At 45.5% G+C, this 25875-nt stretch overlaps 1 protein-coding gene across 2 annotated transcripts in view; it reads right to left on the reverse strand.

The window, feature by feature from the left end:
* The window catches only part of atp2a3 (ATPase sarcoplasmic/endoplasmic reticulum Ca2+ transporting 3), a 230672-nt gene that overhangs the window by 31591 nt on the left and 173206 nt on the right, over positions 1 to 25875 (reverse strand). For both annotated transcript variants that reach the window (XM_068007934.1, XM_068007933.1), the window contains exons 10-18: positions 24973 to 25075; positions 22685 to 22816; positions 20267 to 20389; positions 14377 to 14595; positions 10122 to 10457; positions 8235 to 8455; positions 5814 to 6016; positions 2650 to 2735; positions 1392 to 1525 (exon numbers count right to left, since the gene is read on the reverse strand). In XM_068007934.1, coding sequence (XP_067864035.1) covers positions 1392 to 1525; positions 2650 to 2735; positions 5814 to 6016; positions 8235 to 8455; positions 10122 to 10457; positions 14377 to 14595; positions 20267 to 20389; positions 22685 to 22816; positions 24973 to 25075 — 1557 coding nt within the window. The remainder of the gene's footprint in view (positions 1 to 1391; positions 1526 to 2649; positions 2736 to 5813; positions 6017 to 8234; positions 8456 to 10121; positions 10458 to 14376; positions 14596 to 20266; positions 20390 to 22684; positions 22817 to 24972; positions 25076 to 25875) is intronic.

Genomic DNA, 25875 nt, shown 5'->3' on the forward strand with positions numbered 1-25875 from the left:
GGAAGGTGAGGGGGGAAGGGAAGGTGCGGGGGGAAGGGAAGGTGCGGGGGGAAGGGAAGGTGCGGGGGGAAGGGAAGGTGCGGGGGGAAGGGAAGGTGAGGGGGGAGGGGAAGGTGCGGGGGGGGAAGGGAAGGTGAGGGGGGAGGGGAAGGTGAGGGGGGAGGGAAGGTGCGGGGGGAAGGGAAGGTGAGGGGGGAGGGGAAGGTGAGGGGGGAAGGGAAGGTGAGGGGGGAGGGGAAGGTGAGGGGGGAAGGGAAGGTGAGGGGGGAGGGGAAGGTGAGGGGGGAGGGAAGGTGAGGGGGGAAGGGAAGGTGAGGGGGGAAGGGAAGGTGAGGGGGGAGGGAAGGTGAGGGGGGGAGGGAAGGTGCGGGGGGAAGGGAAGGTGAGGGGGGAGGGGAAGGTGAGGGGGGAGGGGAAGGTGCGGGGGGAGGGGAAGGTGAGGGGGGGAGGGAAGGTGCGGGGGGAAGGGAAGGTGAGGGGGGGAGGGAAGGTGCGGGGGGAAGGGAAGGTGAGGGGGGAGGGGAAGGTGAGGGGGGAAGGGAAGGTGAGGGGGGAGGGAAGGTGAGGGGGGGAGGGAAGGTGAGGGGGGGAGGGAAGGTGCGGGGGGGAAGGGAAGGTGAGGGGGGAGGGAAGGTGCGGGGGGGAAGGGAAGGTGAGGGGGGGAGGGGAAGGTGAGGGGGGAAGGGAAGGTGAGGGGGGAAGGGAAGGTGAGGGGGGGAGGGAAGGTGCGGGGGGGAAGGGAAGGTGAGGGGGGAGGGGAAGGTGAGGGGGGGAAGGGAAGGTGCTGGGGGGGGGAGGGAAGGGCCAGGGGAGGGAACAGCAGGTCTGCTGATGTGCCCACGAGAAATGGCATCTTTCACTGTCGAACACTGAGCCCATTGTGCTGGGCCCACTGCCGACGATCAGCGGACTGTGCCCCCGAGGGGAGAGACTGCCTCTCAGCACACACCGCACAGATGTGAGTGATGTAACAGGAGTCCATGAATGGACACCGTTCACTGTGTTTACAAACCTCTGCACAGCGATTGGCTGCTACTTTTACCTGATGCAAAATATTTATAAGATGTCAAGATAGGTGGAAAAAAATATCTGTGAATAATACATTTTGTGGTTTTAAAGGAGGATTCTGTAAAAACTATTCACTTGGAAAGTAAATCAGAACCTTCAGAGCGTGATATAAATTACACACACAGATTCTGATCGGGAGAAATACAGTAAGAACGAAGGGTCCTGAATTAAAGTAAAATATTTTACAACAGCGGGCCCAATCCTTGTTTGTGTTCCAAACCAGGTTTGTACTGTGTTCCTGTTTCCCTCTCCAACTGGAGACCTCAGGGCAATCCTGGAATGTTGGCAACCCTACCTTCAGGAAGGTTACAGGTCACACTCACCTGTTTAGTGCATTGCACATTTCAATGGTGACCAGGACAGACAGGGCCATGGTTGTAGGGAAGCGAGACTCAAAGACGGCACACTCAATACCTTCATAGAGCGGGTGGTCGGGTGTACACTGCATGAAGTGCCTCTGGGAAAAGCAAGAGAGAGAGAGAGGTGAACTGATTTATAAACAGCAAATGGATTCTAATCGTACATGGCCCCCATCATCACTCAGCTGTCAATGCCTATTTATGGTGTTGTCAGCCGTGGCTCAGTGGGTCGCACTCTCGCCTCTGAGTCAGAAGGTTGTGGGTTCAAGTCCCAGTCCAGAGACTTGAGCACAAAATCTAGGCTGACACACCCAGTATCAATACTGAGGGAGTGCTGCACTGTCAGAGGTGCTGCCTTTCAGATGAGATGTTAAACTGAGGCCCTGTCTGCCCTCTTGGGGAGTAGGGAAGTTCTCCCTGGTGTTCAGGCCAACATTTATCCCTCAACCAACACCTGAAAACATATTATCACACTGTTGTTTGTGGGATCTTGCTGTGTGTAAACTGGCTGCCACGTTTCCTACATTACATCAGTGACTATACTTCTGGAGCACGTGTCTATGGCATGCATGCATGTCTGGGGCGTGCAAACGACCGTGCTTGGTGTTTGCATGTGCACGTGTGCCATGTTCTTGAGTGTGCTTGGTGTTGAGTGGACTCATCTTCATTTTGATGCAGCAGCTCTTGGTTCCCTCCTTCATGCCCCTTCCATCTTGCTGTCATTCGTTTACAGGTTTGGTCATTCTTAATTTTACTGGCTCTGGGATCAGGTTGATATTAGAGACTGTGTGAAAGCAATTAGCTCAGACTCCCATTATGAAAAGAAATACTTGTGTCCACACAGCGCTGTATCACACCATGGAAATGTCTCAAAGAGCTCCACACAATGAGGTAATTTTATAAAGCACACCGACTGTTAATGTATAAACGCCCAGAGCAGGACCTGTATTATGCAGCAGAGGAAACGTCTAACCATCTGTTTTTTTTCCTGGATTGGATTCAATTAGACTCAGCTGCTGGATCAAGACGGTGAATATAGTAAAAATCAATCAATAAGACCTTCTAAAAGAGAACCAATAATATACTAATTGAGACTTCAAACTCCATTGGAAGACCAGCTGCCATCAGTCCCAAAGGTATCCCTGTGAAAGGACTATTACTGGAGTGTTACACAATTCCACCCTCCCTCCTGATAGAAGGGGTTTTAGTGAAGCTCTGTTACCAGTTGGTTGAAGGTGACCTGTGGACCCTCTTCATCGAACATGAACCACCAGGTTGCTGCTCCGACCGTCGCCAGGCCGACGTACACTGAAAGAGACCATCGAGGGCGGTAAGCAAAACCAGAGAATGAGGAAGCGGTCCAATCAACAGAATGTCCACTCGACATTTCGCTTCTTCTGTTAATGTCAAAGTACGGGTAGAGCAGGGTGTCCAACCCATGACCCCTAGGCCACGTGCAGCCCAGGCAACTGTTGCTGATTATGTTTCCTACTTGCTGGATCGTCCTGTTGGAACTTCACCAGAGAATCTTACAGCACAGAAGGAGGCTGTTCGGCCCTTCGTGCCTGTGCTGGCTCTTTGAAAGAGCTATCCAATTAGTCCCACTCCCCTGTTCTTTCCCCACAGCCCTGCAAATTTTTCCGTTTCAAGTATTTATCCAATTCCCTTTTGAAAGTTACTATTGACTCTGTTTCCACCTCCCTTTCAAGCAGTGCATTCCAGATCGTCACAACTCTCTGCATAAAATAATTTCTCCTCATCTCCCCTCTGGTTCTTTTGCCGATTATTTTAAGTCTGTGTCCACTGCTTACCGACCCTCCCACCAGTTTCTCCTTATTTACTCATACCAAAATCCTTCATGATTATTAACACCTCTATTAAATCTCCCCTTAACCTTCTCTGCTCCAAGGAAAATAATCCCAGCTTCTCCAGTCTCTCATCCCGGTTATCATTCTAGTAAATCCCCTCTGCACCCTCTCCAAGGCCTTGACATCCTTTCTAAAGTGGGGTCCCCAGAATTAAACACAATACTCCAGCTGAGGCCTGACCAGTGATTTATAAAGGTTTAGCATAACTTCCTTGCTTTTGTACTCTGTGCCTCCATTTAACAGCCTTATCAATTTGTCCTGCCACCTTCAAAAATTGGTGCATGTGAATCCCCTTAGCTCTCTGTTCCTGCACCCTCTTTAAAATTGTACCATTTAGTTTATATTGCCTCTCCTCATTCTTCCTTCCAAAACGTATCACCATTCATGGGCCTGGAGAATTGGAGAGAGCTGTTCCTAACCTTGTTACCTCACTAGCAGATAAATCCTCAGTCAGAACACTGGGATCTGTTAGTACCAGCAGCTTGAGAAACATGCAGATTAATGGGATGTGGATTCAAACTTTGAACGTAGGCCTCCCAAGGATCCAAAGTACACACCTATGCAGCCTAATGAAGACAAAAGACTTGGCCAACCCTGAGGTAGAGGGTGACACAGGGTGAGATCCCCCTGCTAGAGGCAGTGGGCAACGACGCCAGCCAAAATGTTCCATCTGCCAATAGCCTAGCTTGGCTGCCCAGTTTCAGACCTCCTGCCTTCTGCACAATCTCAGGCAGCTGGAAGCTATCCCTGAGCTCAGTCCAAGTACAGAGGCTTTTCTCTTCACCCCGAGCACTGAGCCCTGCAATAGGCCCATCTTTTAAACGTGTGCTTTCGATGTTTTGAGTAGTCATTCTCCAATTGTTTTCTCCCCAGTGATTAAGAGGTTGAGCGTGTTTTTTTTTTAGGCTTTCTGGGCAGACACCAACTTCCTGCCAGCGGACCCACAGGTTAGATTGGTCAGCCATCTTCCTGCCCACAGGGTTACGAGGACTTGATTTTGGGCACTTGTAGCAATGGAAACATTGGTAGGGAGTCAGTCGTAGACTAGAATCATAGAGAATATACGGCACAGAAGGAGACCATTCGGCCCATTGTGTCCGCGCTGGCCGAAAATGAGCCACCCAGCCTAATCCCACTTTCCAGCACTTGGTCCTTGGCCTGTAGGTTACGGCACTTCAGGTGCACATCCAGGTACTTTTTTAATGAGTTGAGGGTTTCTGCCTCTCCCACCCTTTCAGGCAGTGAGTTCCAGGCCCCCACCACTCACTGGGTGAAAAATATTTTCCTCAGCTTCCCTCTAATCCTTCTACCAATCACTTTAAATCTATGCCCCCTGGTTACTGGCCCCTCTGCTAAGGGAAATAGGTCCTTCCTATCCACTCTATCTAGGCCCCTCATAATTTTGTACACCTCAACGAAATTACCCCTCAGCCTCCTCTGTTCCAAGGAAAACAACCCCAGCCTATCCAATCTTTCCTCATAGTTAAAATTCTCCAGTCCTGGCAACATCCTCGTAAATCTCCTCTGCACCCTCTCTAGTGCAATTACATTCTTCTTGTAATATGGTGACCAGAACTGTACACAGTACTCAAGCTGTGGCCTAACTAGTGTTTTATACAGTTCCAGCATAACCTCCCTGCTCTTATATTCTATGCCTCGGCTAATAAAGGAAAGTATCCCGTATGTCTTCTTAACCACCTTATCTACCTGTCCTGCTACCTTCAGGGATCTGTGGACATGCACTCCAAGGTCCCTCACTTTCTCTACACCTCTCAGTATCCTCCCATTTATTGTGTATTCCCTTACCTTGTTTGCTCTCCTCAAATGTATTACCTCACACTTCTCCGTATTGAATTCCATTTGCCACTTTTCTGCCCACCTGACCAGTCCATTGATATCTTCCTGCAGTCTACAGCTTTCCTCCTCACTATCAACCAAACGGTTTTTGTATCATCTGCAAACTTCTTAATCATGCCCCTTACATTTAAGTCCAAAGCATTAATTTATACCACAAAAAGCAGGGGACCTAGTACTGAGCCCTGTGGAGCCCCACTGGAAACAGCCTTCCAGTCACAAAAGCACCCATCAACCATTACCCTTCGCTTCCTGCCACTGAGCCAATTTTGGATCCAATTTGCCACTTTCCCTTGAATCCCATGGGCTTGTACTTTTTTGACCAATCTGCCATGTGGGACCTTGTCAAAAGCCTTGCTAAAATCCACGTAGACTACATCAAATGCACTACCTTCAACTACCCTCCTTGTTACCTCCTCAAAAAATTCAATCAAGTTAGTCAGACACAACGTTCCCTTAACAAATCCATGCTGCCTGTCCTTGATTACTCCGTGCCTTTCTAAGTCAATGCAGGAGGAGAAATAAAGAATGGGGAGATGATAATTATAATTGAAAAAGTTCCAAGTACTTTAGTTGAGGTTGCAGTATGAGAACTGGTGATCTCAAAGTCAGGATCAGTGAATTGCTGTACCTATGGGTCCTGGATCAGTTTTAACATGCTCACCTCCGATGGCGATGTAGCGGAAGAAGAGCCAGCCACTAATGAGGGACTCTTTGGGATTGCGAGGAGGTTTGTTCATGATGTCCAGGTCAGGAGGGTTGAAGCCCAGCGCTGTGGCAGGCAGACCATCTGTTACCAGGTTTACCCAGAGCAGCTGGACAGGAATCAGGGCCTCGGGCAAGCCCAGGATGGCTGTGAGAAAAATACTACATGGAAAACAAGAAAGAATAGAAGTGATTAAACTTTAAACTGGAGAGAACGTCACTTCAGATAAAGTATCTCAACAGTCTCTACTATTTCCCAAAGACACCCTGCTCCCAAGCCTCTACCAATGTTGGCCTTGAACCAGTCACCGGAGGCTGCACAAGAGCATCTTGTGCTGAACTGCCCTCAGATTGTCCCTCCTTGTGGATCAACACTTCGCCTCAGCTCTCCAGTGGCCTGACCGAGCATGCACATTGTGTGAAGGGTGGAGACTGAGCAGCGCTGGTAGAGGCTAACCTTGGGTAATGCCAATCGCAACTGCTTATCCGTAACCACCAAGCTTTTTTTCCTTAATGTTCACACTGACAGGATTCCTTTGTGGAGCTTTGGTTGTTGTGTATAAATATCTGTATAAATATTTTTTGAAGAGGTGACTAAAGGAGTGGACAGGGGAATGTCAATGGATGTTATTTATATGGACTTCCAGAAGGCATTTGATAAGGTCCCACATAAGAGACTGTTAGCTATGGAATCGAGGGAACAGTACGGACTTGGTTAGGAAATTGGCTGAGCGAAAGGCGACAGAGAGTAGGGATAATGGGTAGGTACTCACATTGGCAGGATGTGACTAGTGGAGTCCCGCAGGGATCTGTCTTGGGGCCTCAATTATTCACAATATTTATTAATGACTTAGATGAAGGCATAGAAAGTCTCATATCTAAGTTTGCCGATGACACAAAGATTGGTGGCATTGTAAGCAGTGTAGATGAAAACATAAAATTACAAAGGGATATTGATAGATTAGGTGAATGGGCAAAACTGTGGCAAATGGAATTCAATGTAGACAAATGTGAGGTCATCCACTTTGGATCAAAAAAGGATAGAACAGGATAGAACTTTCCAAATGGTAAAAAGTTAAAAATCAGTGGATGTCCAAAGGGACCAAGGGGTACAGATATATAGATCAATGAAGTGTCATGAACAGGTGCAGAAAATAATCAATAAGGCTAATGGAATGCTGGCCTTTATATCTAGAGGACTAGAGTATAAGGGGGCAGAAGTTATGCTGCAGCTATACAAAACCCTGGTTAGACCGCACCAGGAGTACTGTGAGCAGTTCTGGGCACCGCACCTTCGGAAGGATATATTGGCCTTGGAGGGAGTGCAGCGTAGGTTTACTAGAATGATACCCGGACTTCAAGGGTTAAGTTACGAGGAGAGATTACACAAATTGGGGTTGTATTCTCTGGAGTTTCGAAGGTTAAGGCGTGATCTGATCGAATTTTATAAGATATTAAGGGGAACGGATAGGGTGGATAGAGAGAAACTATTTCCTCTGGTTGGGGATTCTAGGAGTAGGGGGCACAGTCTAAAAATTAGAGCCAGACCTTTCAGGAGCGAGATTAGAAAACATTTCTACACACAAAGGGTTGTAGAAGTTTGGAACTCTCTTCCGCAAACGGCAATTGATACTAGCTCAATTGCTAAATTTAAATCTGAGATAGATAGCTTTTTGGCAACCAAAGGTATTAAGGGATATGGGCCAAAGGCAGGTATATGGAGTTAGATCACAGATCAGCCATGATCTTATCAAATGGTGGAGCAGGCACGAGGGGCTGAATGGCCGACTCCTGTTCCTATGTTCCTAGGTAGCGGAACAGACGTGTTGGACGGGCACAGGGTGACACAATTCCCTTGTTCGTAACCAATCAGAATCATTAAGCTGAATCTTCTCTCTTTGGAGACTGTTCATGGGGTGGAAGAGCGCCTTGGTTAATTATGGAAGTTTTTGGGCCCAGACTCGGCCCGAACAGAAAGGCCTGATGCCTGCCCTGCTCATCAGTAACTCATTTTGGAAAAGCCCCTCATTAACATATTCAAGAGGCCTAACGCCTGTTTTAGGCATCTGCCCGAGACACCGAAAGACTGGACCCCATGAATTTAGCAGTGGGACCAATGCCTGTGCAGATTGGAAGCAGGCTGTCTCTCTGCTAAATTGCTGTACTTTGCGCCCCTTTTTCAGGCATAAAATGGGTACGACACATACCAACTTCTACCCCTACATTTCTTCAGCTCTTTCAGCTGGAGTTGTCTACTTTCTCTAAGCCCCAGACCTCCCGAGAGAAGGGTGGGCATAAGCATGTTGCCAACCAGGAGGAGAAGTGCATTAGCAGCAGCCAAAGAGTCTAGGATACGTGCCCATCACAAGAGAACCCTTACCAGACAACTTCGCCCACATTGGATGAGATGAGGTAGCGAATAAACTGCTTCATGTTGTTGTAGATAGCTCGACCCTCCTCAACCGCTGACACAATGGTGGAGAAATTGTCATCAGACAACACCATTTCTGCCGCCGTCTTAGCCACAGCAGTTCCTGAGCCCATGGCAATCCCAATTTCAGCCTTCTTCAGAGCGGGAGCATCATTAACACCATCTCCAGTCTGCAGAGAGGAAAGATATTAGAACAGGGCGTTGCTTTCTCCCTCACTGCCTGGATACATTATTTGCCACCATTTATTCTCCCAGGAGGCTACTTACCGCCACGCAATCTCCTTTAGCTCAGAAGGGTGAAACCATCTAAAGCTCTCCATTTCCACGATCATCAGTTTCCCTACATTAAGGGCCAGCTTGGCTCGCTGGTAGCACTATTGCCTAGTTAGAAGGTCGTGAGTTCAAGGGCCATTCCAGGACTTGAGCACATAATCTAGGCTGGCGCATCAGTGAGTACTGGGGGAGTGCCGCACTGTCAGGGGTGTCGGCTTTCAGATGAGATGTCAAATCAAGCCAGCCTGTTTAAGCCGACATAAAAGATCTCAAAACACTATTTGAAGAAGAGCAGGGGAGTTCTCCAGGCCAATATTTATCCCATACAACATCACTAAAAGAGATAATCTGGTCATTTATCTCATTGCTGTTTGTGGGGTCTTGCTCTGTGCAAATTGGCAACTGTGGTTCCCTAAACAACAGTGAATAAACATCAAAAGTATTTCATTGGCTGAGAAGCACTTTGGGCATGAAAGGAGCTAAAAAATCACAAGTTGAAAGTGGTTTTCTATCTAGCAGACTGAGTCACATTTGCATTTACAGCTAGAAAAGTCCCTGGTGTGCTTGGCCTTTGAACTTATCTCCTTGGCCACAGCCTGCATTTCCCCCACTCCCTTTGCTCCGCCATTGGCAGCCTTGCATTTAGGACCTCAGCTCTGGAATTCCCTCCATAAACTCTCCTTAAAACCTTCAAGGCCCTCCTTAAGTCCCACATCTTTGACCAAGATTTTAGTCAACCCTCCTAATATGTTCTTCTTTGACGCAGTATCAATTTTTGTCTGATTATCCTCCTGTGAAGCTCCTTGGGATGTTTTCCTACATTAAAGGCGCTATATAAATGCAACTGTTGTCGTTGAATGTACTGAGATGAAGGACTTCTATTAAATTGGCTACGTAAATCAAGCTGATCACGATATACGGCTGAAAATCTTTTATAGCGAGAGCCACATGAACTTTGATCACACCGCATTGCCCACTCTCACAAGAACGCCTTCAATGACCAACCCATTTCAGAAAGTCAAATATTTTACTGGATTTCCATCTGAAATTACTGTGGATTTTGCCTCAGCAAAAAGTCTATTTCTAAAAAGAAACGACACACAGATAATATCCTTTAGCAAGTGTGCTATGGCAAATATTTAGGGGATGACTCAAAGATTGGGGTCAAAGGACATTATTGGGGTTGCTCAGAGATCTTTGACAATGTTGCTCTTCAGCGGGTTGCTCGAAGGTGCATGAGGACAGCACACGTCACATGTTACTGGTCTGTGGTATAACAAACATGCTGGTCCATCAAACCGTGTACCTGCATCACTAATTTAAACCTTCCGCTAAATAAAGGTCGACCCTTAGTTTAAGGAACAGAACAACAGCTTGTATTATATAGCGCCTTTAACATAGTAAAACATCCCAAGGAGCTTCATAGCAGCGTAATGAGACAAAAAATTGACACCGAGCCACAGAAGGAGACTCTAGCACAGGTGACTAAAAGCTTGGTCTATTAAGGAGCGTCAGAAAGGAGGAGAGAGAGTTAGAGAAGTGGACAAGAGTATTTGAACTCACCATAGCTGTGATCTCATCAAACGACTGAAGGTACTCTATGATCTTGGACTTGTGCGAAGGCTCAACGCGAGCAAAGCAGCGTGTGGACCGGCAGGCCTCTCGCTGCTCGTCCGGCGAGAGGTCATCGAACTCGCGGCCGGTGTAAGCCTTTCCGGTCACGTCTTCGTCTTCACCAAAGATTCCAATCCGCCGGCAAATGGCGATGGCGGTGCCCTTGTTGTCGCCGGTGATCATGATGACCCGGATACCGGCCTTCTCACACATCTGAATGGAACCAACCACTTCCTTTCTGGGTGGGTCCAACATCCCTACACAGCCAACAAATGTAAGGTCAGTCTAAAAGGAGAAAAGAAAGAAATTAGTCTTTCAACAGTGGATATCAGTAGATCGCACAATAAAAAGCGATTACATTAATTAGAATTATCAGAGCTAAGAATCATTTTATCAATTCACTCAGAGCATTACCACCGATTTATCTACATTATCAGAGACTTCAGCACAAAATCCAGGCTGACACTCCAGTGCAGCACCAAGGGGAGTGCTGCACTGTTGGAGGTGCCGTCTTTCAGATGAGACGTTAAACCGAGGCCCCGTCTGCCCTTTCAGGTGGACGTCAAAGATCCCGTGGCACTATTTTGAAGAAGAGCGAGGGGAGTTATCCCCGTTGTCCTGGCCAATATTCCTCCCTCAGTACAGCACTGGGAGTGTTGGCCTGGATTATGCGCTCAAGTCTCTGGAGTGAATTACATAGAATGCACAGCACAGAAACAGGCCATTCGGCCCAACAGGTCTATGTCGGTGTTTATGCTGCACACAAGCCTCCTCCTACACCTCTTCATCTAACTCTATCAGCATATCCTTCTATTCCATTCTCCCTCGTATTTTTGTCTAGCTTCCCCATAAATGCATCTATGCTATTCGCCTCAACTATTCCTTGTGGTAGCAAGTTCCACATTCTAACCACTCTCTGTGTAAAGAATGTTCTCCCGAATTCCCTATTAGATTTATTAGTGACTATCTTCTATTTATGGCCCCTAGTTTTGATCTCTCCCGCAAGTGGAAACATCAACTCTACGTCTACCCAATCAAATATTCTATAAGAGCAGGGAATGGGACTAACTGGATTGCTTTTACAAAGAGCCGGCACAGGCTCGATGGTCCGAAAAGCCTCCTTCTGTGCTGTAATGATTCTATGATTCTAAACTCTTTCATATCTTAAATACCACTTTTAAGTCACCCCTCAGCCTTCTCTTTTCTGCAGAAAGGAGCCCTGGCCTGTTCAATCTTTTCAGATAGTTAGATGCTCTCAGTTCTGGTATCATCCTTGTAAATATTTTTGCACCCTCTCCAATGCCTCTATTTCCTTTCTATAATATGGAGACCAGAACGGTGCACAGTACTCCAAGTGTGGTCTAACCAGGGTTCTATATAAGTTTAACGTAATTTCTCTGCTTTTCAATTCTATGCCTTTAGAAATTAGCCCCAGAGCTCTGTTTGCGGCTTTATTAACCTGTGTCGCTACTTTTAGTGATTTGTGTATCTGTACCCCCAGATCCCTCTGCTCCTCTACCTCATTTAGACTCTTACTTTCCAAGGAGCACATGGCCTCCTTATTCTTCCTACTAAATTGCACCACCTCACACTTACCTATATTGAAATTTATTTGCTAATTACACGCCCATTCTGCAAGTTTATTAACGTCTTCTTGTATTTTGTCACAGTCTCTCAGTATTAGCTATACCCCCCAAGTGGGACGATGAACCCCCAACCCTTGACTCAGAGGCGATAGTGCTACCCACTGAGCCACGGCTGACAGCTGAAGACCAAGGGACTTATTTAGTTCCTGAAAAATAAGCAAGTTTTCCACTACGGATTGTTTTGTAAATTAATATCTTTCCACAGGATAAAAATATGTCCTTTCCCGTCTGCTTCAGTTAAGTGCTGTAACCCGGTAAGTGCCTAGGTACTGGAAGCCAGAATTTCCTGCCATTCATTTGACTGGAAGTCTTCTGTTAAGTATATAATAACACAGTCAATTGCAGTTAAATACATACCCAAGCCAAGCAGAGAAATTCCAAACCATCAAACCACTTCCCATTCACCCCTACTGCATGGGATTCCCGATCCAAGCATAACATTTAAATGCAAAGTCCTCTTCCAGGCATAAAATGTTCCGTGATATATCTTAGTCTTAATCCTCGGCTCACTAAATATAGCCCATTGATTTACAGATGTAGAAAACAAAATAATGGGGCCCCTTTTATCTGGAGTTAGGCAAATCCAGATCCAAGCACAACAGGTCTTAAATAAAATAAGTGCTCTGGTTCGGAGGCTTCAGACACACGGTTCATTTCCTTCATAGAATGTCACCTTACTGCCAGGAACTGTGTGCAAGCTATGTCAGCCGTGGCTCAGTGGCTAGCACTCTTACCTCTGAATTAACAAAGGTTGTGGGTTCAAGCCCACCTCCAGAGACTTGAGCACATAATTCAGGCTGATACTCCAGTGAGGTACAAAGGGAGTGCTGCACTGTCAGAGGTACTATCCCTCAGATGAGACATTAAACCGGTCATCCATCTCACTGCTGTTTGTGGGACCTTGCTGTGTGCAAATTGGCTGACATGTTTCCTACATTACAACAGTGACTACGCTTCAAAAGTACTTTGTTGGCTGTAAAACGCTTTGGGAAATCCTGAGGTTGTGAAAGATGCTATATAAATGCAAGTTCGTTCTTTATTGTGCTCTCATCATTTTGTGCATTAAAAATTGGCCTTGGTCATTGCGAATCCACTTGAATCATGGGGTGACTCAGTCTAAAAAAAAAGACGAGTTGCACGTGCAAAGATGCAGGGGGTGACCCTGGGGCGGGGTATTGGGGTTCACCGCAGGAGGCAGAGAGCTTGATCGCAGTTAGTGAGCAGCTACGAGTCGGCAGAAAGGTGCTGGAGACTGGGCCATGTGACGGGGAGTTTTTATGGCTGGTTGCAGTAGGCGCCAAGGAGGTTGGCGTGAGGTGGAGCGAGAGACCTAACGGGATTTCATAATTAGCCCTTAATCACTGAAAAGTTGATTATAGGAGAATACGTGGGGTGACTGTCACATTCTCACACCTTCTGCCTTCAGAAATTGCCAGAGTAATTCATACAGGCTAAGCAATTTACCCAAGTTTATTTACAGGTGAAATAATATACAGAAGAAAAAGGACACAGCAAGGTACTAATGCAGCACTGTACTTTACAACATTAGAACTAGAATCAGTTTGCAAGGGGTTAATAATATCTTCTGCAGAAAAGTGTATCCTTACAGTATCTGACAAGCAACAGATCCTTTAGTAGACCTTCACAATGAGATGTTGATGACACAAGTCTGGTTCACCCATGGAATTTGTTGCTCTTAGACCACAACTGAAGATAGGAAGCCAGAGTTTCACTTTAATACCTTGGGGTTTCTTTTATGTTATAACCATTTTGTTTGAAATAAACACGGTTATTACTAGTCTCTATCCTTTCTGAGGGAGATGTTAATGGCTAGAAATTTCAGTTTCCTTTGTATATAGTTCTCCCCACAGTGGCTTCCACATCTTACAATGAATTTTCCTAATGGCTCAGTAATCAGAATGAACAGGTTCATCTGTCAGGTTGTACATGTCATCACCTGAAGACCTGCTCCCACCCATTAAAGGAATTATTTCATCAGCCATTTGTTTTCCAGCAGGCTGAATCTGCCATTTTGTAATTTAGTGAGCGTCTCCTTTTAGACCTATCTAAAAAGATCTATGAAATGAAGACAGAAATTTGCGTTTCTGTGACAAGGGACTAGATTGCACAGTGGTTGAGGGGGGACTGTCTTTTAACCCAGGAAATAAAGGTTTGACTCAGCCTGGATTGATGACTTGAAACCCTTCTCTCTCTCTCAACTATAAGGGTTCTGTGTGAACCAGACCAGGAACGTCTCAACCCTAGCATGTTGCTGGGTACACACTGAACAAAAATGGACCCAGCACTGACCACTGGGCTACACCACTTCCAACCATTCTCCAAACTGAACTAAACCTCATTTTATCCTAACCCTTTGCTTCCAGACCACAGGCAATGGAAACACTCACACTGATACTCCGCGGAGCAGGGTGCTCTTTTGAGGCTGGGGTTAAGAGACGTTGCAAAAGACAGAATAAGGGAGCTTTACTCCAATCCCTTCACAGCCTGTTGCCCTCCTCCACACCCACGTTTTACCACAGATTTAAAGTAACTCTCACCTCATACTTGACGAATTTTGTAGCATCCTCCAAGTCCATTTCCTCCTTCTTGGGTGGGTTGTCACGGGTTGCTAGTGCGAGACAGCGGAGGGTGTCTCGTCCCGTTCCCCATTCCTTGATCACACTCAGGATCTTTTCCTTCAAGCGAAGTGTCAGGGGCACCTTGGAGATACCGAAACGGATGTAACTGCAGCGTTCAATGACTCCTTCTGGAGCCCCCTAAAGAAACAAGTGGTTTGATGAGACAATTATTAATTAGCTTATCACTGTATAAACTTACTTACTCACCTTCAAGGTACAAGATAACGAAAGGCTGTAATGGTGCTGGGAGCATAACGTAATATGCACACTGCTGTACTTTTAATCTAATACAGGACATGGACAAACTCTGATTCCTGTCTTTCAGTGGGCATGTCACCAAATCAACTGGACTCGATCAGCCTGTGTTCCCCTTTCAGCTCCCAGTTTGCTAAAATCCAAACGCTCCCCTAAACACACACCATGACTGGTAGAGATGGGTAAGTAGCTCAGGGTTAACTGTACTGCTCAGCTTAGAACTAAAGTCTATTTCATCGCCCAAAATATGAACCAAAGAGGTTCATATGGGCCACAAAACTGTATTATTCACAGCTGCCTGTTGTTATTCCACGGAATGAAAGAAGTTTACAGCATTGCCTTGCTCTCTACCCATAGCCCTGAATCTTCCTCTGCTTCAAATATTTATCCAACCTTTCCTTAAAGGATGCAATGGATTTTGCCTCAACCACTCCCTGTGGCAAAGTACTCTGTGTAAAGAAATTTCTCCTAACCTCTCTGTAAGAGACAGTTTTAAATTGATGACCCCTCTTGTCACTGATTTCCCAACCAAAGGAAATGGTCTTTCCCTATTCACTCGATCAAAATCACTCAATTTAAAAGCCTCTATTAAATCTCCTCTTAGCCTTCTCTGGTCCAATGGAAATAGTCCCATTATCTCATATCTTCCCTCATATCATCCCTGGTATCATCCTGGTGAACCTACTCTGTACTCTCTCTATGGCTTTAATGTCCTTTCTATAATGGGCCACTTAAGACTCCCACCATGTTGTACAAATTTATCATTACCTCTTTGCTCTTAGAGTCTATGTCGCTATTTATGAAACCTAAGTGACCGTTGGCCTTTTTTATGGCTTTCTCTGCTTGCATGCGCACTTTTAGGGGATTATGTATATGAACCCCTAGGACTCTGTGCTCATCTGCATTCTTCAGCGCCTTTTTGTTTCCTCCTAAAATACATTACCTTGCACTTCTCCACATTAAACTGCATCTGCCACCTGTCTGCCCATTCCACTAACCAATCTATGTCCCCCAGAGGGGTCACAGGTGAGTGGCAAAGTCACAAATCAACTCTCCATGCACTCTCGCACAGATCAAGAGAACAGAAAGAAGAAGAAACGAAGAGAAAATGGGACCAAGTAAAGAGAGGGTAAAATGAAAAGGAATGTAAAGGGGTGTAGAGAGTACAACATAAAACATTCCTCCATGGCCCATTACACAAAGATATCTATTCGTCTGGAGTACTATGTTCAGATTTGGGCACTGAAGCTCAGGAAGGATATATTGGCCTTGGAGGGAATACAATGCAGGTTCACTAGAATGATACCAGGGCCTAAAGGGTTAAATTATGAGGACGGGTTGCGTAAACTTGGTTTGTATTTCCTTGAGTTTAGAGGTTGAGGGGTGATCTACTCAAGGTGTTTAAAATGATAATGGGATTTGATAGGGTAGATCCAGAGAAACTATTTCCTCTGGTGGGGAATCAACAACAACTTGCATTTACATAGCGCCTTTAACATAGTAAAATGTCCCAAGGCACATCTCGTTAAATAAAATTCACAATAAAATTTGACACCGAGCCACATAATTAGGACAGATGACCAAAGGCTTGGTCAAAGAGGTAGGTTTTATGGAGCGTCTTAAAGGGGGGAGAGAGAGGTGGTGAGGAGGAGGTTTAGGGAGAGAATTCCAGAGTTTAGGGCCTCGGTAGCTTAAGGCACGGCCATTAATGGTGGTGCGAAGAAAATCGGGGATGCGTAAAAGGCCAGAACAAGGCAGCATAACCTTAAAATTAGAGCCAGGCCATTCAGGACTTAAATCAGGAAACACTTTTTCACACAAAGGGTAGTAGAAATCTGGAACTCTCTCCCCCAGAACACTGAGATCGATAGATGTTTGTTAGGTAAGGGTATCAAGGGATATGGAGCAAAGGAAGGTAAATGGAGTTGAGGTACAGATCAGCTGTGGTCTGACTGAATAATGGAACAAGCTCGATGGGCTGAACGGCCTACTCCTGTTCCTATGAGACTTAACATTTAACAGTTTTAACAACTGTCTCAAGCACAGCTTGGATTTACTAGAACTTCAATCTAAGGAAACACCACCAGTAACATGTCGGCTGAGTTCCACCAGTTCAAAAAAAACAAAGGCATCTTCTACTTCGCACAAAATCTGAACTCTGAACCCAGTTTGATGGAACCAGCCAACTGGCCCAGTACGATGTTCGCCTGATCAGTGCTTGCCGAGACTCCATTATTCGATTCAAGTTTCCAGCATTTCACACCCAACCCGCCCCCTCCCTGTTGTTGGTCAGTATTTCACTTACACTTTTGCCAACTGCACGACAAAAAGAATCCCCACGGAAAGTACGTCCTCCTAATGTGGAGTGACGCTCTTAGCGAGTCTTGCTATACATAGTGGTGGAAGTGGTCCATCTTTACTTCATTGCATCTGATCAATCATTTTAAAATATATTAATCCTCTCTGGATGAGTTATGCCTGCAAGTCTCCACATGGTATGTCTTTGATCCTGGGCTGCGGGCCTCAGGGTGTCAGCGATCAGACGGCAGAGGAGGGAGCGAAAATAAAGGTGGGAAGAGAATCGTTCATGTGCAATCGTGTGTACCTTCCTTGCGGCTTACCAATGAGAATGGTTGGCATGGGCTCTAGGACAGGCCTACTGCTGGTTTTTTAGCTGGGGAATGGTGTGAAAGGGGGGTGAACGTACAAGAGGAGAGAAACATTTCTCAAATTGGTGCAGATGTTAGCACTCTCGTCTGAGTCAGAAGGTCGTGGGTTCAAGTCCCACTTCAGAAACTTGAGCACAAAATCGAGGCTGACACTCCCAGTGCAATATTGAAGGAGTGCTGCACTGTCGGAGGTGCCGTCTTCCCGATGAGACTTTAAACCGAGGCTCTGCCTGCCTGTTCAGGTGGATGTAAAAGATCCCATGGCACAATTTCAAAGAAGAGCAGGGGAGTTCTCCAGATGTCCTGGGCCGATATTTATCCCTCAACCAACATCACTAAAAACAGATTATTTGGTCATTTATCTCAATGCCATCTGTGGGACCTTGCTGTGCGTGAATTGGCTGCCGCATTCATAGAATCGTAGAATGGTTACAGCACAGGAGGCCATTCGGCCCATAAAGCCCGTGCCGGCTCTATGCAAGAACAATCCAGTTCGTCCGATTCCCTCGCTCTTTCCCTGTAGCCCTGCAAAATTTTTCCCCTTCAAGTGTTTACCTGATCTGCTTCCACCACCCTTTCAGGCAGCACATTCCAGATCATAACTACTCGCTGCGTACAGTACAACAGTGACTACACTTCAAAAGTACTTCATTGCAGTGAAGCATTTTGGGACACCCTGATGACGTGAAAGGTGCAAGTTTGTTCTTCTCTTCATTACAAGTTGTCAATGAGAGGTGACTCTCCCTACTGTAAACCAGAAATCAACAGGTCTGGCAGCTGCAAGTCAGCAGGTGTGACATTGTGTGTTTTTATGTATGTGCATTTAAGATAAAATTCTTCACTGGGTCAGCTCACTGCAGGATTTCCAGTTTCTTTGTTTGCTCTCTTGGCGCTGGTGCCAGAGAGCTGTGGGTTGAGGACTGGTACATCTAACATCACAACCCAAACATCACCTGATCAGAGTCACTCAGAGTATAGTGGCTTTCACTGCGCAGCTCAAACCCTTCTTCGAGGGGAATCAGGAACTAGTCTGATTCATGCAAATGGGATCCAGATACTCAGAAGAGGAAATCAAGGAGACCGACTTCCAGGGCAGGCGATTAAGGGGAAAGAGAGCAAACAACTTTCAGCTCAGAGACATTAGCTCCCATAAATGTCTCAGCGGGAGACAGATTCATTCTCTGTTAAAGTGAAGCCTTAAACATCCTCTAATGTGCAGTCACTCCCTGTAAAAATGGCAGATGGCACTCTGGGTTTCATCTCCTGCCAGTATCTGGCTGTGACGAAATCGCAGCACAGTTCCTGTCAAACATCTGACTGCTAAGCAGAGACTACACTGCAGCATACCGTATGTGGCCAACTCCCAAGGAACACCTCACGACAAGGGCTTCTTTGGCAGGAAGCATGAATAGAATACTGAGAAAATGGACCCAATTTGAATGCCTATCAGGCAAATATTTCCATGGGCACAGCCTTTTTGATACAAGCACTGCGCCATTGTGTATTTGATAAAACACAGAGTATATACATGAATCTGCCTGCCTGCCTGCTGGGTGCGAACATTGGGAATTCAGTGATCCAGGCAGGATTTTACAGCCTTTGAAACTAATGAGTGAAAGATCCTACAGGGCTCGCTGACTTCCGACCCGAATTCCCGATCCTGTGGAGCTCCTCCAATGGGAGAACAAATTCATAAAGTTGCCCCTTACATGTTTTTTAAAAAAAAACACACATCCAAAGTCTCACTCAAACAGGAAGTCACCATATCAGGTCTGTATACATTGGAGTTTAGAAGAATGAGAGGTGATCTTATTGAAATATATAAGATCCTGAGGGGACTAGAAGGGGTAGATGCTGAGAGGATGTTTCCCCTTGTAAGAGAGACTAGAACTAGGGGCCACAGTTTAAAAATAAGGGGTCTCCCATTTAAGACCGACATGAGGAGAATTTTTTTCTCTCTGAGGGTCGTGAGTCTGTGGAACTCCCTTCCCCAGAGAGTGGTGGAGGCAGGGTCATTGAATATTTTTAAGGCTGAGTTAGATAGATTCCTGATTAACAAGGGAGTCACAGGTTATAGTAGGTAGATGGGAAAGTAGGGTTGAGGTCACAACCAGATCAGCCATGATCTGATCAAATGGCAGAGCAGGCTCGAGTGGCCGAATGGCCTACTCCTGCTCTTAATTCATATGTTCGTATGTTTGTTCGTATGTCTTCTTTTCATCCTTACAAAATACCCTGAACAGAAATTCTAGGCCTCTATGTCAATCTTCTGTTACAATTGTAAGGCAAGAAAGTGTGCAACAGATTTTATATATCATTAATAACACCTCAGTACAAGCACCTGAACAGCGAATAAAATATTGCTGGAGACGAGTCATTTCACAGGAGAGGACTGGAGATCGTACAGAACGCTCCTTTCTAATTAAAGAATTATAGAATCATAGAATCTTACAGCATGGAAGGAGGCCATTCGGCCTGCCGTGCCAGTGCTGGCTCTCTGAAAGGGCTATCCAATTAGTCCCACTCCTCTGCTCTTTCTCCATAGCACGGCAGTTTTTTCCTTTTTAAGTATTTATCTAATTCCCTTTTGAAAGTTATTATTGAACCTGCTTCAACCACCCTTTCAGGCGATGCATTCCGGATCATAACAACTCTCACAGGATGGGAACAAACTCAAAGATTCAGCCCCTCTTCATTACAGTGCGGCTCTGCGTATTGCAGCCTTCAAAGCGTCCTTTAAATTTGCTCGATGTTCTTTCCCCTCCCCCGAGCTGACCCACGCCCTCCTTTTATCACACTCTCACAGGCAGCAGATGCTAGATTCTAATTAAACAGCGTTGAGCGACACTGCAGGCTCCCTCTGTGACAGCGTGGCGGCTTCTTACCTTCACAAACATTTTGCTTCCTGATCCAAGTGTGGGCTTGACAGGAGAGCAAAAGACGGACATGGACTTGCGATCACGGGAGAATTCAAGGGTCACTTCCTTCTTCATCAGCTGTTTGATGATCTACAAGAGAGCGAGAGGGATGTCAGCCACAGATGGAACTCACAAAGGAGCCTCTCATAATTACCTCACCAAAAGAGTCAACTAGGTGCGACAGCAGTCAACAAAATATTTTTTTTAAAAACACACATCACAAGCCGTTTGCTTTTGATGAAGCGAGCTAACACTGTAGAGCAGAATTTGGGGAAATCCAGGCATAAGCAAATCCTTCCAGAATGATCCAGACTTTTTGTCAATGAACGAAGCTTCAAAAAAATAAAATCACAAGAGATGCTCCTGTGAATGTGTTTGGGACTGAATATCTGACCTGCACTACACATCACGTAGAGTAACCGGGTACAGTAGCATGGTGGTTATGTTACTGGACGAGTAATCCAGCGAGAGTTCAAATCCCACCATGGCACTTCAATTCATTAAAAAGAAGTAGTAAAGGTGAGAGTGTCAGCCTAGATTCTGTGCTCAAGTGTCTGGAGCGGGACTTAAACCCACAACCTTCTGACTCAGAGGTGAGAGTGCTGCCCACTGAGCCAAGGCCAACACCTCACTATAGTGAGGGATTTCTAAATGGGGCAAAAGATTCAGAAAGATCTGATAAATGTTTTGAGGATGAAATGTACTGTTGAAGTGCACAAATCTGCATCCTCTAACCACTGCTTCTTAAACTAGATTCAGTGGTAGCACGCTCGTCTCTGAGTCAGGGGGCCATGGGTCAAGAACCACCCAAGGACTTGAGCACATAATCTAGGCCAATACTTCAGTGCAGTACTGAGGGAGAGCAGCACTGTCGGAGGCTCCACGTTTTGGATAAGATGTTAAACAAGGTGGATGTCAAAGATCCCATATCACTATTTGAAGAGGAGAAGGGAGTTCCGACAGTGGCCTGGCCAATAATCCTCCCACAATCAGCATCACCAAAAACAGATTATCTGGTCATTCATCTCATTGCAGTTTGTGGGATCTTGCTGTGTGCAAACTGCCACGTTTGCCTAGAAAAAGAACGAGTGACAACATTTGAAAAGCAATTTATGGGCTGTGAAGAGCTTTGGGACTTCCTGGGGATGTGAAAGGTGCTTTAGAAATGCAAGTTCATTCTTTCTCTCCTATTCTTTTCAGCTTCATTGATGTTCTGCAGTTTGGGACTAGGTCTTCCAACTAAGTTAAAAAGAAAAAGCATATTTATGATTGGATAAACAGGGAATTTCATCCTTCAAAGGTAATGGTGCTGAATTTCTGGGAGGGAGTAGCTCTCCCGTCTGTCCGCTGTTTAACCAGGGTTTCCGCAGCTTTTCCGCCAAAGTTACAGCAGACAAACGAAAGGATTCCCACGGAAATTCACCCCAATGATCTTTGGACTAAGGATGGCTTGACCCATCGTACTGAGTCACGGACACGTTCAAGCTATGGGCAATCCCTGCATTTCTGCAACTTGCTTAGAGACATTATGTAACCAGTGTCAGCCGTGGCTCAGTGGGCAGCACTCTCGCCTCCGAGTCAGAAGGTTGTGGGTTCAATTCCCACTTCAGAAGCTTGAGCACAAAAAACTAGTTTGACACGCTGAGGGAGTGCTGCACTGTTGGAGGTGCAGTTGCTCAGATGAGACAATAAACCGAGACTCCGTCTGCCCTCTCAGGTGTCATAGAGTCATACAGCACGGATAGAGGCCCTTCGGCCCATCGTGTCCGCGCCGGCCATCAGCCCTGTCTACTCTAATCCCATCCCCTCCCCCACTGTAAAATACAACTCATCCCCTCCCCACTGTAAAATACAACACATCCCCCTCCCCACTGTAAAACACAGCTCATCCCCCTCCCCACTATAAAATCCAACTCATCCCCCCCCCCACTGTAAAATACAACTCATCCCCCCCCTCCCCCCTGTAAAATACAACTCATCCCTCTTCCCACTGCAGTTACAGTACACCTGCTCCCAGTGACCAGCAGTCAATTTTAGGCACTGACGCAGGTGGTTGCAAAAGATCCCGTGGCACTATTTTAAAGAGCAGGGGATTTATCCCTCAACCAACATCACTAAAACAGACGATCTGCTCTAAATTGGTTGTCACGTTTCCTACATTATAACAGTGACTACACTTCAAAAGTACTTTATTGGCTGTAAAGCGCTTTGGGACATCCTGAGGTCGTGAAAGGTGCTGTCGAAATGCAAGTTCTTTTTTTCTTATTGGTTACACCTCTCAGCAACCTATGGCTGCGACTAAACATGATATGGTATCCACAGCATCGTTTGTCTATATAGTAACCATCTAGAGGAAATCGAAGAGATACAATAAAGCAGGCTCACATTGTTACAGAAAGTGGCTCTTTCTACTTTGGTGATGCCATTGAAGTCCGAGTTGAAAACGTTCATCTTTTCCACCAGACAGGTGAGAGCAGTTTCTGTAGCTTCCCCAACCTTCTCGTAAACTCCCTTCGACTGGAAAAAGAGGAAAAAGGAAAGGATGAGCACCGTACATTTCTAGCAAGTACGCCAAGAAACCTTGATGTGGTTTTTCTTTGGGTGCTGATGGGTCCAGTTTGCTATACGGGCACAGAAAGGGCAGCCAGGGCAGGGAAAGACGATTGAGGTGGGATGGAACTGACCCATTTCCCATACACGTAAAGGAGCCTTCTACCCATGTAAAGCAAGGTAAGGTTTCTCGGTCAAATCCTCATCCCGTCAGCCTCTTCCCAATGTATAGCACAACGCTGTAAAACACCCCTTCTGGACACATGATGTTGATGCTGGTCACCTGATCCATTAGGTCAACCAATAGCAGGAGAAACAGAAGAGGTGAAGTTTTGAAGGCAAAGGTAAACAACATAAACTATCTACTAGAAAACTTGTAAACCATGTTTGGGAGTTTGTTGAAAGCTGTGACACACTCTCAGAGTACTGGAGTCTCATATTGCAAGAGCCAAACTCAAGAGGTTGGTCGTCATTCAAAGCCCAAAAGTCTATCAAAACCTCATGACCCATTATACAAATATACTGTACCAGTCAATCTCCTATGGGAATTGTAAACAATTTTACAACACCAAGTTATAGTCCAGCAATTTTATTTTAAATTCACAAGCTTTCGGAGATTTTCTCCTTCCTCAGGCATCTCCTATGGGAGTCAAGACCATTTTTTTAAATTTAAAAATATACTTTATTTTATAGAATTTAAAGCTACACACTGTTCAATGTAAATATCACAATTCCAAACCAGTACATTCAAACCAAAACACTACAGATTGTACACAAAGCAATCTCGTTATTACAATTCAAAGTGTTTCTTATGACTCATGGTGTACAATACACTGTGGGAGAACCTTCACCACACGGACTGCAGCGGTTCAAGAAGGCGGCTCACCACCACCTTCTTGAGGGAAATTAGAGATGGGCAATAAATGCTGGCCTTGCCAGCGACGCCCCCATCACATGAACGAATAAAAAAAAAGGTGGGGTGGCCTATGGGAGTCAAGACCATCTGTAGTCTTCAGGTGATGCAGGGTTAGAGGGTGGGAGATAATTAGACCAGGATGCATTGAAGTAATTCAGTTCCCATTTTAAAGTCACACTTTCTGTCCTTATTTTTGCAAAATACTTGGATTTCATATTATTATTTTATACTTATTTAGCAAATATTACAGCAAATTAGGAAGCAGAGAAGAGTAGGAGGCGTCTCTGCAGCACAGGCTGAGACGCTGGGTGATACAAAACTGTGGTGTTACAGCACCATCACTGGCAGGAGGGTGTAATTACTGTGTGACAAGTTTACATAGGAAGTGCCATTATAAATGGAGACATGGGAAATTATTAATGGGAAAAAGCTCAAAAGTGTGACAAAAACATAACAACAGGAAGTGTGTACGTGTGAGACTTTTAATATATAATAGATTCTCAATAAAATGAAAATAATGCGAATGACAATTAAAAATAGGAGTGACACAATACTGAGTGAAGACTATGAGACACTTTGTGATGGACAGTAGCACGGTCACATTAAAACAGAATACTCAAGCCAGTTATGGAGCGAGAAAGACGGCAGGCTGATGTTTTGAGTGCAGCCTTCCATCAGAAGTGGCGCAAGCCTCTATAAGGGACTGACAAAAACAAAGGAGGGAGGGGGGAGGAGAGCCAGAGGCAAAAGTCAAGATACCCAAGGTGTTAACTACATTCACAAAGAGCTAATGGGTTAATAACTTGAAAACAGGCTTTTTAGTTAACACAGTTGTGTGATTCACTGGAGAATATGAGAAGAAAATTTGTCACTTTTATAATCGAGTTAAGATTCAGGCTATGTTCTGTATGGAATGATGGATGTCATTTGATGTTATAAAGCACAAGAATAAGCTAGAACCTTTCTTCTCACTCATATCACATAACACACACACACACACACACACACACACATGGTTCAATACAGTGAAAGCAACACAGACATTTAGAGGCAGTATTGGAAGTATACGGTCACTGAATAATGCTGTCATGTGATTTCCAGGACAGTATAACAATGTAGGTACAATGTGGATGAAGCCAATCAGCAGGTGTTTTTTATCGCTGAATGTGAGAACTATCGTTGAAACTAATAAACTCATTGTACTCACCTCATTGTAATCCAGGGAGGAGTCATTGCACAATGCACAGATAGTAGCCAGCTCTACCAGCCCACTGTACTGACTAGTCTGAACAGGTTTGTCTCCTATTAGTCTGTAAAGAAACAAACAATTGCATTTAGATCAGCACCATTTCAAATGCTTCACACAATGAACTGCTTTCGGACTGCGGTGTCTCTTGTTATATCGGTAAACACCCCCAATAAAAGAAGGGAGTACTAATTTACATCCTGCTGGAGAAGCTCAGCAAGTCAGGCAGCATCTGTGGAGAAAGAAACAGGGTTAACGTTTCAGGTTTGTCAGAACGCTAACTCTGTTTCTTTCTCCATGGATGCTGCCTGACTTGCTGAGCTTCTCCAGCATTTTCTGTTTTTATTTCCAGCATTTGCTTTTGATTTAATTCACATCCTCATTGACAGCTGTCCCAGAATTACGCAGGCCGTTACAGGACCGGGTTTCTCAGCCTGTGTGTGTGTACTGTGCAAGACTGAGGCAAGAGCAACACTCTCTTTCTGTATAATTCTGGGCACCCCCGTGCTCTCCCTTTTGGGACAGTACAGAGGGATCATACACACATCAAACCAGCAGAGTCGAACCAAACATCCAAATCCAGGCCACCCGCTCAGCCCTAATGCTTCCCATGGGTTGCCCAACGCTGAAGGAGCCCATTACAAAGAGACGATATTACAGATAGCAGGTTTAATACAGGTTCCTTATAGATGGCAAGGCTTAAACAGGTGGTGTTATATTAGCATTGGTGCTAAAAGGAGCTCATAATAAGGAGCTGCCACATATTACTCTAACTGCGCTGTGGTATATGGGCTATCACAACACATCATTTGGTTACAAACAATAACAGAAAAGGTTAGCAAGACTTAGCAGGTCAGTCAGTAT

The sequence above is a fragment of the Heptranchias perlo genome, chromosome 28 (assembly GCF_035084215.1).
Source record: "Heptranchias perlo isolate sHepPer1 chromosome 28, sHepPer1.hap1, whole genome shotgun sequence".
Lineage (NCBI taxonomy): Eukaryota > Metazoa > Chordata > Chondrichthyes > Hexanchiformes > Hexanchidae > Heptranchias > Heptranchias perlo.